This window comes from Moesziomyces antarcticus (genome assembly GCF_000747765.1).
Source record: "Moesziomyces antarcticus DNA, scaffold: scaffold_v10009, strain JCM 10317, whole genome shotgun sequence".
NCBI lineage: Eukaryota > Fungi > Basidiomycota > Ustilaginomycetes > Ustilaginales > Ustilaginaceae > Moesziomyces > Moesziomyces antarcticus.
In genome coordinates, this window is record NW_014639001.1 from 324,142 (window position 1) to 335,276 (window position 11,135).

The following is an 11,135-nucleotide window of genomic DNA, read 5'->3' on the forward strand; positions in this document are numbered from 1 at the left end:
GTGTCGGCAGCAGCACCTCGCACCCCTCACCACCGCCTCACTACCGCCCCTCAATCGCCGTCGTCACAGCCACCGCACGCTCACCTCGTCTGACACATTTGCTCGATCATTCACGACACTTTGGCTAGCGCCACCAAGCCCGCGGGATCGCTACTGCTTCCCGCGCGGTCGTCCATCATGCAGCCGCCACAACACATGCCCATCAACATGGGCCAGCCCTCCGGCAGCATCGACTCGTCAGCACACCAAGTCGGCCATTCCAATAACACGCTCTTTCCCGGTGGCTTGCCGCATACCTCGATGCCCAACGATCCGCTCACCGCCGCCCTCGGCCTGCTCCCGCCCGAGCTGCTCCAATCGCACCAGCACCAGCATCTCCACCAGCAATTTGCCCAGCTGCCTTCATCGCAACCCATCGGATCTGCATCGCTGCTTTCGCATGTGCACAGTCAGATGCAGACCTCACACGATTCGTTGCTGCCTCAAGCGCCGCATGTTGCACACGGCTCGTCTGCGTCCGGCCTCTCACAGCCTCCTCAAGTAGACATGCGCCAAGCCCCACAGTTATCGAATAACCAGCCCGGTTCCTCGCAGCAAGGACAGCCGCATCAGCAGTCGCGTTCGCGTCACCAGCAACGCTCACCAGCCACAGCTCAGCACCAGCATCAGCAATCCCAGCAACCCCAGCCATCTCAACACCAACAGTCCTCGCGTCAATCTCAACCTCTTCCAAATCATCAGGGCCAGCAGGCGCAATCCTTGCGTCCCCAGGGCCACGTGCATCTCAATCACGGCCAGCATCAGTCGTCGCCCCAGCCTCAGCAGCCGCCAAATCTGGCCCAGCTGCTCGGCTCCGCTTCCACAGCTCAGACGCATCAGCCAGCTCTGCTGCAGCAGCATGCCTCGATCCTCGCCGACGTGCGCTCTTCCATGTCCACCTTTTCGGCCTCCTTGCACGACGCAAAGCAAAAGACACCCGCCGACCGCGCAGACATCCGCGACGTCGTCTCCGTCCTCGATGGCGCAGTCAAGACGCTTGCTGCAGAGATCGAACAGGGCGTAGTCAAGCTTCGCGCGCTTCAAGGCTCTGCCGCCCTGAACAACTTTGCTGGACTATTTTCCGGTTCCAACGCCAATTCAATGGGGCCCGGCTCGACAAACGGCAATGACTTGTTTGGCGCCCTCAATCAGTTCGGCGTGCAACAGAACCAGCAACAGCAGCAGCAGCACGGCAACCAGGGGTTGCCCTTTGACCTCGGTCTCGGCTTCCACCAGCAATCCCAGTCGAATGGCATGTTCAACATGAATGGGACACCCAACTCCAATGGTCCTAATGGCGGGCCTTCGGGACTCAACGGGCCTTTCAATAACGACATGGCCATGGGTCAAGGCGGATCAGGCTCGCAGAATGCCTCGATGATGTCCTCGTTGCTGGCGCAGTACCTGTCTCAGTCTAATGACCCGGCTGGCCGCCTGGGTGCGCTCTCGCTCTTCCAGTCTCTCGCCGGCGCGGGCGGCGCAGGATCTCCGCCCGCTGGCATGCAGGGCCTCGATGCGCTGTTGAACCAAGCTCTGCCCCAGCAGAACCAGGCGCAACAGCAGACACAGCAACAAGCTCGGCCCGGTCAGCAAGGCGCGCATCTTCCAAATGGGGCTCCGCTCACAAATGCTGCTGCCCTCGCCGCTTTGACCTCTCTCGGCGTGACACCAACCATGCTCGAGGCCTTGGGTCTGGGATCTGTCGCACAGCAGATGCTCGAGGCTCCTGCTGACGGTCCCAGCACGAACAGCAGCAAGCAGAGGTCCAGATCGCCCGACATGCGCGAAGACAGCCCAGAAGCCGACTCGCTCGAAGGCTCGTCCGAACCGTCTCGCAAGAAGAGGAAGCATGTGCGAGGCAAGGTCCAGATTCAACCTGACGCAGGTGTCTCGAGGCCGCCGTCAAAGATTGTGGAGAGCAAGACTGCTTCAGAGTCTCGCCCTGGACCTGCATCTGCGACGCCGGCCTCGCCACCTGTAGCCAGTGCCGCGAATCGCGACCGCAATGTTGCGTCGAGCTCGACCATTCCCGGCTCAGCAGGCCCATCCGACGCTTCGAAGCGCATCCCGACGCTCGGTGTCGGGCTGCGACAGGAGGGCGATAAGCGCTATCGCAACCGCAAGCTTCTTCGCGATCTGCGAGAGCATCTGTACCGATGGCTGGGAACCGACGAATTCCGCAAGCTGCGCAACACGTACAAGGTAGCCGAGTGGGTGCCGAATCCGCATCTGACCGACGAAGAGAAGCAGATCCTCGCCTCGCTGCCGCCGGCGGCCGTGGCGCAGCCGCCCATCACGACGCACATCTTCCATGTGGACTTTACGAGCCGAGACTTTTACCGCACCAACCAGTCGCTCATCGATGCCATCGTCGCAGAGGGCTCCAAGAAGGTCGAGGCCAAGCCCGAGGCGTATGCGATTGTTCCCGGCACGATCGACCGCGACCATCTGGAAGATGTGGCCAAGGATCTGATGGATTCGGCTCGGTCTGGATTCCGCATGTCGCTGCGCACGGGCTTGCAGGCGGAGAAGGAGGACAAGGAGAAGCACGAAAAGTACCGCGGCGTCGAGCGAGCCAAGACCAAGTGCAGGAACCGCGAGATCGGAGCGGGACGGCTGCGACATGCGATTCCGAAGCAGCTGCTCATCCCGGGCGCGTACTCGGACGATGCGGCAAGTGACGAGGATCTGCACGGCCTGACCAAGTCCGAATGGAAGCGACAGAGGCTGCGTAAGCTGCGCATCGCCAAGGGTTGGGAGGCGGTGACGCCCAAGTGGCGCAACAAGCACCTTACGCGCGCATACCACAAGGCGGACATTGTGAGCAAGAGCAAGCAGATGGCACGCTGGCGTCGTGATGATCCGGTGGATCTGCCGATTCCGATCAAGCTGTACGGGAAGCTGCTGCCGAAGCAACTTTTCGATCCGGACTGGTTGGCGGAGCATCGAAAGGAGCTCGAGGAGGAGCCGTACTGCATCCGCATCAACGACAACGACATTGACGGCTGGGAGGAGTCGCACCATCCGCTGGGCGAAGACACGAGCGACGAGATGGAGTGGAGCGATGCCAAGGAGAGCTCGCTGCGCGGAAGACAGCTCACCTCGGCGCCGTCCAGCAGCCGTGACAGGGGTTCAAACACTCAATCCCCTGCTCCCGTGACTGGCTCTTCGAGTGCGCCGATAGCGCGTCCAGGCGAGGACAGCAAGGCTGGTTCATCCATACCCGTATTGCAAGCCTCGAGCAGCACACTTACGGCTTCCGAGGCCGCGCAGCCCGAGACGGACAAGGCGCCCGAAAGCAAGACGCTAGCACAGACTGCATCGGAAGCGGAAGCGACCAGCAGCATCTCTGGCAGCTCGCGCTCTGGCAACGTCGACACTGCCGACACGGGCGATACAGGCGCCAGCGAGTCCGAGTCCGACGTGTCGACGACCGACAAGCCCCCCGCCGCACCCGCCCAAACCGACGCCATGTCGATGTCCGATTCGTAGCATCCTGCTGTACTCTCCATCCGAGGCACTTAATTGATTCCAGCCATTGCTTCTAATTTATCATACTCCAGCACCAGCCTGTGCAGTCTGGATGTGCGCTCAAGAGCTGTCGACATCCTGGTCAGGGAGATAAAGGTGCACGAAATCCATCTGTGAAACAAAAAGGAGGCAGGAAATGGGCACAAAAATGAAAAGTTCCCGCGAACCAAAAAAGATGAGTTTAAAGTTCTCCGAATCCGGGAATTGAACCCGGGTCTGCGCCGATTTCTGCGCGGAGAACCGTCAATTGAATGACAAGGCGCCGTCATAGCCACTAAACTAATTCGGACGCTTTCATGTCTACCTGCCGCAATATTGTGTATATATTCCCCCTTGCTACGTAACTTTATGGACTGGCCGAGCTTTCTACTACAGTAGCGGCGGCTCAATGGCGTTATGCCTCGAGATGTGCGCCTGGTAGTGTTCAGGCTTGCGAGTGGTAGCGCTTAGAGTGGGTTCAGGGGGGACTGGATGGCGTGCACGGACATTGGACCCGGCGTCATGGCTCTCGCACAACCCACCGAGTCCGCCACGCGAGCTTGGCTCGACCTGGTTGCTGGCAATGAGACCTGGATGCGTGCGCTATGTGGTTGAGGTTACGAGACCCACGGGCCAGAGTAGCGAAGTTCGGATGTGACGGTGAGCTGGTGGATGGCCTACACGCAAGGTGACGAAAATGACTGGGCTCGGTTAGTCGGGTTGCTGCGTTTGGGCCGCGTCTGAGGCCACGCGCACCAGCAAACTTTCCGAGACATTCGCTTGCAAACGACGTCAATCATCCAACTGCACGCATCACCGCTCGGCGTCCAGTCGCCGATACCCACACGACAAAGGCCAAACCCGGCCTCGGAAGTCGGCAAGCCACCAATGCGAGATCCAGGAAGATTGAGGTGCATAGCCCGGCGCGGTCCAGGGCAATTGGGTGGGGGCGACGACGAAGGCAGAGTCTTGGGACACAACTCGGCTCTGGGCAGCTGCGACTCGACGTACGGACGCCAACAGCCGAGATTCATGGTTGGAGCACACACGGCTCGATAGGTGTCCAGTTATTTTGTACGGCTTGCTGACCATCTCGCACGGATCGTTCTGACCGACACGCGGGGACGAATAAGGCTTGACCACGTACGAGAGTGTGCCAGGCGAAATCGCCGAAACCGGACCGCACTCATGCGAGCACCAGGCCGAATCTCGACGACCCTGCTGGTCATGCAACGCTCGTGAGGCCCGACTCAGTCCCGGCAGTGCCCAAAGCTGTCGTGTGCGCCGGTTCGCGCCTTGCCGTGGCACAAATGTGCGCAGCATGACCGGTCTTGGCGATCTCGCCGAGACGTTTGGCAGCGCGGCAGGAGAATTTGCGACGCGCAGCGCATGAATCCCTAAATCTCGCCTCCCAAAAATCTCGCCGATGCAAACACAACGTCCATTGTTGATCCCACCTGCTGTACCGCATCCATCATCGTAACTGCCAAGCCACACTTGCACATCCCAGGGGGTGTGCCAGCAGCGGTCGAACTCGCATGCTCACGAGGCGCCTGCATACCCGTCCATACTCGGTCCGACGCTCGGGCATTTGTTCGGACGCCATGGCGCGCCCAGGTTCACTCGAGTCTGATTCGACCACCCACGGCGTAACATGGCTGCGACGTTCCTGAACGCCGTGCCGTCGCCCTTCGCCATGCTGCCATGCGTGTCGGAGTGCGTACCGGCCAACCCGCCGAAACTCGCCCGGGTTTGCGACCGAGTAAGGTCGAGTCCAGGCTCAGTTCACGTCGTGCGGATACAGTAGGCTTGGCCGACATGGAGCTCCGCTTCGCCGCGGCAAACACGGGAGTCTGGGCAAGGTGGCCGTGCGGGTTCCTGGATGAGGCTCAGGTTCAATGGACGCCGTAGGCCACGGCATGCGACGGGCTCGAGATGCCGCGCGTTGTGCCATGGCAACCGGACGTAAGGGAGGCACCCACCACTCGAGAGCTAGATCGTTACTGGGTTGCACAGGCCGACGTGGCAGCTAGCCTTGACGGCACGGACCGGGCTTCTGAGCCTCCTCCGAAGAAAGCGGCCCACTGACCGGGGCGAGAGAAGCGTGGCTCCAGACCACAGGATCCTGTGCAACGCGGACCGCAGAGCCGACATGCATCAAGTGGCATGAATGGCAGGTTGTGAAGCGGCGTTACGCTGGCCTCGACGTATCACGAGCGTGTGCTTGACAAACCAAACCGCGATCGGGCTTGCGGCCCGAAGACACCAACAGCGAGACCTGCCTGCCTTGCCATGCCAGTGGCTGCCACCCAATACTAGTTCGAGCCAATGAGACATCGAGACAGGGTTTCGAGAATTTAGGGTCCTCGTTCCGAATTCGCACTCCGACGTGGCCGCGGCAGGCCAAATTTTCCTCGAGCTGCCGGCCAGCTCTTGGAACCTGAGCCTTGTTTGTGCCACGTCGTATGAAGGTCCAACACCGTTGGACCAGACGCAAGGGGTTGTCGGAGCTGCGTCGAAGCCAGCTCATCCCTAACAACATCCAGTCCCACCCGGGAGATGTGGTGCCGAACGCAAGCCGGTTTGAATGTCTGCTCCTTCTCCGCCGGGCTGAGCGCCAAATTGCCAGGTGTCAAGTCCGACCTGGCCACCAGCCATGCCACCTTACAGTCCGATCGCGACAACGCTCGCAGCGTCGTTGACAAGGAGGTGTAGAGCATGCATACGGCTGTGCGCTCGGTCTGCGGTCGGTGGCCGCTGAAAAGAATGAGAAATGCAGGGCAGGGGATTGGCGCTCTCGGCACAATTCGGGCGGCTCGGTCGAACACGCAGCCAGACTGCCAAGACGCACACGCCTACTGTACAGTACTACGCAGAGTCTGGTCCTTCAACGCGGCGAGCTCGGCGGGGCACGTTTCAACGCTTGGCGGCGAAACGGGGCGAGATGTCACTCTGGCCCGTGAGGCCTCGCATATGTTACCCAGATTCCTGCATGCAGCGCCGTGCACTACGCGGCGGGCAGCACCGGCACCCTTGTCAGCCTTGCTTGCGGAGCACCGCGCTGTGGCAAGGCTCATGGAGAGCCGCTTTGCCCAGCGTAAGCACCGACCTAGACTGGAACCACGGCTTGCTAGCGTGGAGATAGCTGCTGGGGTTCACCGGCGGGCAGCGTCCAAGGTGCCGAGTCGGGCATGCCCGGGGCAAGGGAGCTGAGGGGATATGTCCCGTTGCTCGGCTGTGCGAGGCGAAGGGTCGCTCAGGGTCTAGTGGAATCTCAGTGTGGCAAAAAAATCCTGAGAAGGTGGTGGTGAGCCGGATTCAGTTAGACCCGGCTTATGCCCGAGGGGCCGAGCGGTGGTGGCCGCCACGCTGTTCACGGCGCAGCGGCTCTGTAGCTCGCTCGGCTGCGACGCTTCGGGTGCAGCGTACCGTTATGCAGAGGAACACCTTTTGAGCTGCCAAATGCAGCTGAGACCGGCGACCCGCATGCATGCACCTGCAGCTCTAGCAGTGCCATGCCCAAGTTTGGAAACCAAGGCTCGAGGTTTGCCAGGTCGTTGGACGTACGAGTACCATCCAGCTTGCCGCACCGCGAAGCGTTAGGATTCATGCACGGGCCGACCGGTTTTAGGCAAGTAAAGTCGACTCATCTGCATGCCTGGGCCGGATGAGGTGGCAGCAGTGGCAACCGTCTGAACTGGAGCGACCAGACGTCGAACGAGCCTACACCTGCACGCCAACGGCCATGCGGCAGGCTCGCCAACACGGCAGGAGCTCTTGACCTTGGCGTCCTTGGCGACGCAACCCGAGAGCGACACATCCGTCCCAGCTGTACTGTAGCCGTAACTTATGGCACGAGTCGGCTAAGCACAGCCTGAAAATAAACTCTTCGTGCGCGGATGAGCCAAATTAGGCAGCGGCAGCGCTCGTGCCGCAAGCGAAGCACCAATCACGCCGCACGCCGCACGCCGAACGCCTGCACGCCGCAGCCTCGAGACCCTCGGGTGCTCGAGAACACGCAGCGGCGTCTGCTGCCCCGAGCTCGAGTTGCACTCGACACGCTCGTTACATCCTCGTCCGGTGTCATTCGCGTCCAGAGCGGCGCGCCAACGCCGAGGCACTTTGAGCTTACATGAAGACCACTTTCGATGCTTGGCCCAGGCTTGTCACGCCCGTTCGGTGGAATGCGGTCCGTGCCAACAGGGTTGCAAACACGTTGGCGGCGCCGCAAGTGGCATGTGCGTGACACAGCAGCCTCCGCCTTGGAGCGATCCCGCCGCAGACGGTCTCGGCTGACCCCCTGGTCGATATGGCAAACTTAATCGCGAGCAACGCACCCGGAAGTGGTCTGGACGTCCGACGGAGTGCCACGCCGCCTAGCCATGCTCTGTATGACAGCTTCGGGCACTAGTATGCGGCTCTCACTCGTCCTCGGTTGTTGAGGCGGTAGAGTCCCGCCCCTGCAGACCCGTCGTGCGGAGGGCATCGATTTCCTTGCCGGTAGAACCCTGTTGGTCGGCGACGGGGGGCCTCGTACGACGGCCAGGCTTGGGTTCTGCCAGGCGAGCCATCGCATGAATCCGGGAACTAGGCGGTGAAAGGCAGCGTGCCTCGGTTTAACCTTTTGCGTCTCATCGTCGCACAACTTGTTCGTGCGAGTGGCGCGCACAATGGACCCGGTAGAATGGAAGTTTGGTTGCATATCCCGGCGGAAAGCTTCATGCCACTGGATCATGGCCGCCACCTCGCCACGACCTCCAGTACTCTGAGAGCGAGCCGGCATGACGCGTCTCTATCAGCTGCGTTCATGCCGGGAGCCCGACGGACGCTCACGCATCCATGGTCCGAGCAAGTTGGCCGGTGCGTGGGGTTCGCACGGAGGGCAGCGTGCTGGCAAGAGGCCGGGTGGCAAAGGCGTTGACGGCACAAGCTGCGGGAGACGCGTCAGCGCGGGCCAAACCAGCACGCCGAGGCGAAGCGATGTTTGCAGTTGGCCGAGCGCCACTCTGGAGCGCCGTTTGGCGACCAGCCGGCAGCTCTAAGCGAGCCGGTGCGGTCATTCAGTACCAAGGCCCGGCTGACTGGTACTCGTCGACGGCTCTCTCCGTCGTGCCCCGGTGGATTTCGAGCGCGGTGTCACACCTCGGCTGGCGAATCCACTCCAGCTGGATTTCCGAGCTAGACACGACGGCCTTGGCTGGCAATCCGAGCGGAATGTGCGGTAAGCTAGTGGAGACGTACATAGGAGTCGCGACGTTCTGCCGAGCCGCCCCACCGCTCAGCTTACAGTAGATACCGCGTGCAAGCACATCACTCGCCGCACGCGCTCGTCTGCGCTCGTCACCAATGACCGCTGACCGCTGACCGCAGACAATAGCCTCGGCTTTGCACAGATGGCGATGCATGGGCCTCATCGGCCACTTGGCGCGACCTCTGTCAGGACTCGTGTGTTTTCGAGCGACCGTGCGCGCGGATAAGAGCATCGCATGTTGGTTCAGCCCTGATAAATACGAAGGATAGGCGTTCGCGTTCGCGAAAACAACAGCGTCACCTTTGTTGAGACCCGGGTGGGGGGTCGTTGGGGAAAGTTGACCAACCACCTCGAGACACCATCGTCTTGGGTCGCCCTGGGACGCTGGTGTAGGAGCGGCACGTTTCTTATCGGCACTGTCGCCTCGCCCCGCTTTCGACCCGTCCCAGACGTGACGTCTGGCCAGACGTGACGCTGGCCAGACGTGACGTCTGGCGATCGGAGAGGTCGACTGGCCGACGGCTTTTGGAGATGCACCCCACCACCACCCAGCCAGGCCTACACGGTTTCAGTCTCAGCTGCATAGCTCGTTGTCGCAATCAAGGCTCGGCATATGAGTCGGATAATCGGTAGATCTCGTAGACCGGAAGATGAGGCTGGAGAGCAGGGTGTGAGTCAAGCTGGCCCGTGTGGGACCGTAGTGAAGCGAGCAGCAGCGCTGGCAGTGAGCACGGCCGACGTGGAGAGGCAACGAGCCAGCTTGGCGGTTGTGTGTTTGTATGATGGGCAGATGACGCGGACGGGAGCGCGGGAGAGTGGATGGGCACACGAACGCACAGGCGGCAGCCTGGCTCCAAGCCAGTGTTGCTGATCTGGCACGGCTTCTTGCCCAGAGGCATCGCGAGGCGAAAAAGCTCCGTCGGCCACTTTGCACCTGCGCGGAACCAGCGGAGCTGCACCATTGCACTGCGTTGCCCTCGCTTGGTGGCAGACCAAAGTTTCGCGAGCGCGGCCACGCACGCAGGCAAGCTTCTTTCGCTCAAACCCTGCAGCGCTGCGCAGCTCCCATGGTCTCAGGCTGATCCTGCCGCAGCGTGGCCACATGCGCGGCTTCGACGATTCATTGCAGGCAGAGGGAGAGCAAGCGGGAGAGAGAGAGAGTGTGTGTGTGGAAGAGAGAGATGCGAGTTGGAATTGCAACTCCGCCATTCTGCAGGTCCAAGACCAATTTCGATCAATCGCCAGCGCCAGGGCCCGAGCTTTGACCATGGCCCAGCAGTCGCAGAGCGGCGCATCATTTCGGATGCATGCATCCCACCAGTGCGGCCAATTTCGGTTTAGCTCACACACGCTCTGGTCGGCTGCAAAAGGCACAAAAGATCCCGCTCATGTTGCTGAGGATCGCAGGATTTCTTGTCGCAGCTCCGCTGCTGGCTTTGGTGACGGTCTTGGCTTGCGACGCTGATGGCGGGTCCCTGCTGCTCGCCTTTGGACCTGCCTTGCACCCTGCATTCTCTTTCGTGGTCCAAGCGGCGCAAGCTTTCTTGATGCGCCGCTGCGAAGTGAAAGCGAAGACAATGGCGCGAGTGTCGCGCGGCTCCGTCGAAAGGAGGGGCGCACTGACCTCGACGTTGTTCGTGACCAGCGGGCCTGCGCTCCATTGACACGGATGCGTCTCCAGCGTGACCTCGGATCCAGGCGACAGACACGCAACGAGTCTCAGTGATGCAAGTTGCTCCGGAGCGGACCAGCAGGCGTGGCAAGTAGCAACACAATGGCGAGCGGCCCTCCCTCCGCTACGTCGGGACATTCCCGCCGCCATCTTCATCGACGACAGCGAGAACAATGGGATCGTAGAGCGGCCATCTCGTTCATGCACTTGGGCAGTGATGAAGACCGCTGGCGAGCCCCACCAGTCTCTCTCCCAAATGAACCGAAACTCGGAGCCAAGCGCCAGCGAGAGAGTTGAGCCGGAGCAGAGACGTGCGACGCTCCGCGCTGCAAATTTCGGCTGATTTTCTGCATTCCTGCATGCAAAGTGAAACCAGAATTCGCACTTTCGCGCCGGTCCCAGCTTGATGGGACCCCTTTTGCAAATGCCACGCTAACTTAGCCCTCCGCATAACGCAGGTCGCATTGGCAGGCGAAGCTTCAGTGTCGCCCGACGCCGGCTCAATTTGGGACGAGCAGCATGGCTTCTTGCGCTGAGCACCGTGGAATTCAGGCGAGCCTCGGCTGTGAGCCGTGAGTGGGCTGGTCGGTGGGTGGGGCCCTTCGTCGGTGCGCAATTTCCCGAAGCTTCAATGTTGTGGGCTCTTCCGCCCGACCAATTTCG

The 11,135-nt window shown here is 61.2% G+C and overlaps 1 protein-coding gene and 1 non-coding gene across 2 annotated transcripts, besides 14 other annotated features; one reads left to right on the forward strand and one right to left on the reverse strand.

Annotated features, from left to right (window-relative positions):
- Positions 1-177: 177 nt before the first annotated feature.
- Positions 178-3,531, forward strand: PAN0_009c3782 (uncharacterized protein; the record flags this gene model as incomplete). The annotated part of the gene is made up of 1 exon (XM_014800742.1): positions 178-3,531. One exon carries the CDS (start codon positions 178-180, stop codon positions 3,529-3,531), a length of 3,354 nt encoding a protein of 1,117 aa, XP_014656228.1.
- A 228-nt stretch (positions 3,532-3,759) lies between these two features.
- PAN0_t009d0003 lies at positions 3,760-3,859 on the reverse strand. Its single transcript has 2 exons — positions 3,823-3,859; positions 3,760-3,794 (listed from the first exon to the last, which is right to left on the reverse strand). It is a non-coding gene; the product is annotated as a tRNA-Asp (tRNA).
- An 80-nt stretch (positions 3,860-3,939) lies between these two features.
- Positions 3,940-4,152: a sequence feature (In-frame stop codon was detected at splice-junction site;~hypothetical protein).
- Positions 4,153-5,110: 958 nt separating this feature from the next.
- Positions 5,111-5,218: a sequence feature (In-frame stop codon was detected at splice-junction site;~hypothetical protein).
- Positions 5,219-5,273: 55 nt separating this feature from the next.
- Positions 5,274-5,427: a sequence feature (In-frame stop codon was detected at splice-junction site;~hypothetical protein).
- A 171-nt stretch (positions 5,428-5,598) lies between these two features.
- Positions 5,599-5,674: a sequence feature (In-frame stop codon was detected at splice-junction site;~hypothetical protein).
- A 108-nt stretch (positions 5,675-5,782) lies between these two features.
- Positions 5,783-5,864: a sequence feature (In-frame stop codon was detected at splice-junction site;~hypothetical protein).
- A 165-nt stretch (positions 5,865-6,029) lies between these two features.
- Positions 6,030-6,306: a sequence feature (In-frame stop codon was detected at splice-junction site;~hypothetical protein).
- Positions 6,307-6,408: 102 nt separating this feature from the next.
- Positions 6,409-6,610: a sequence feature (In-frame stop codon was detected at splice-junction site;~hypothetical protein).
- A 368-nt stretch (positions 6,611-6,978) lies between these two features.
- Positions 6,979-7,053: a sequence feature (In-frame stop codon was detected at splice-junction site;~hypothetical protein).
- Positions 7,054-7,171: 118 nt separating this feature from the next.
- Positions 7,172-7,383: a sequence feature (In-frame stop codon was detected at splice-junction site;~hypothetical protein).
- Positions 7,384-7,681: 298 nt separating this feature from the next.
- Positions 7,682-7,849: a sequence feature (In-frame stop codon was detected at splice-junction site;~hypothetical protein).
- A 125-nt stretch (positions 7,850-7,974) lies between these two features.
- Positions 7,975-8,136: a sequence feature (In-frame stop codon was detected at splice-junction site;~hypothetical protein).
- Positions 8,137-8,426: 290 nt separating this feature from the next.
- Positions 8,427-8,555: a sequence feature (In-frame stop codon was detected at splice-junction site;~hypothetical protein).
- A 61-nt stretch (positions 8,556-8,616) lies between these two features.
- Positions 8,617-9,358: a sequence feature (In-frame stop codon was detected at splice-junction site;~hypothetical protein).
- Positions 9,359-10,150: 792 nt separating this feature from the next.
- Positions 10,151-10,827: a sequence feature (In-frame stop codon was detected at splice-junction site;~hypothetical protein).
- Positions 10,828-11,135: the final 308 nt, after the last annotated feature.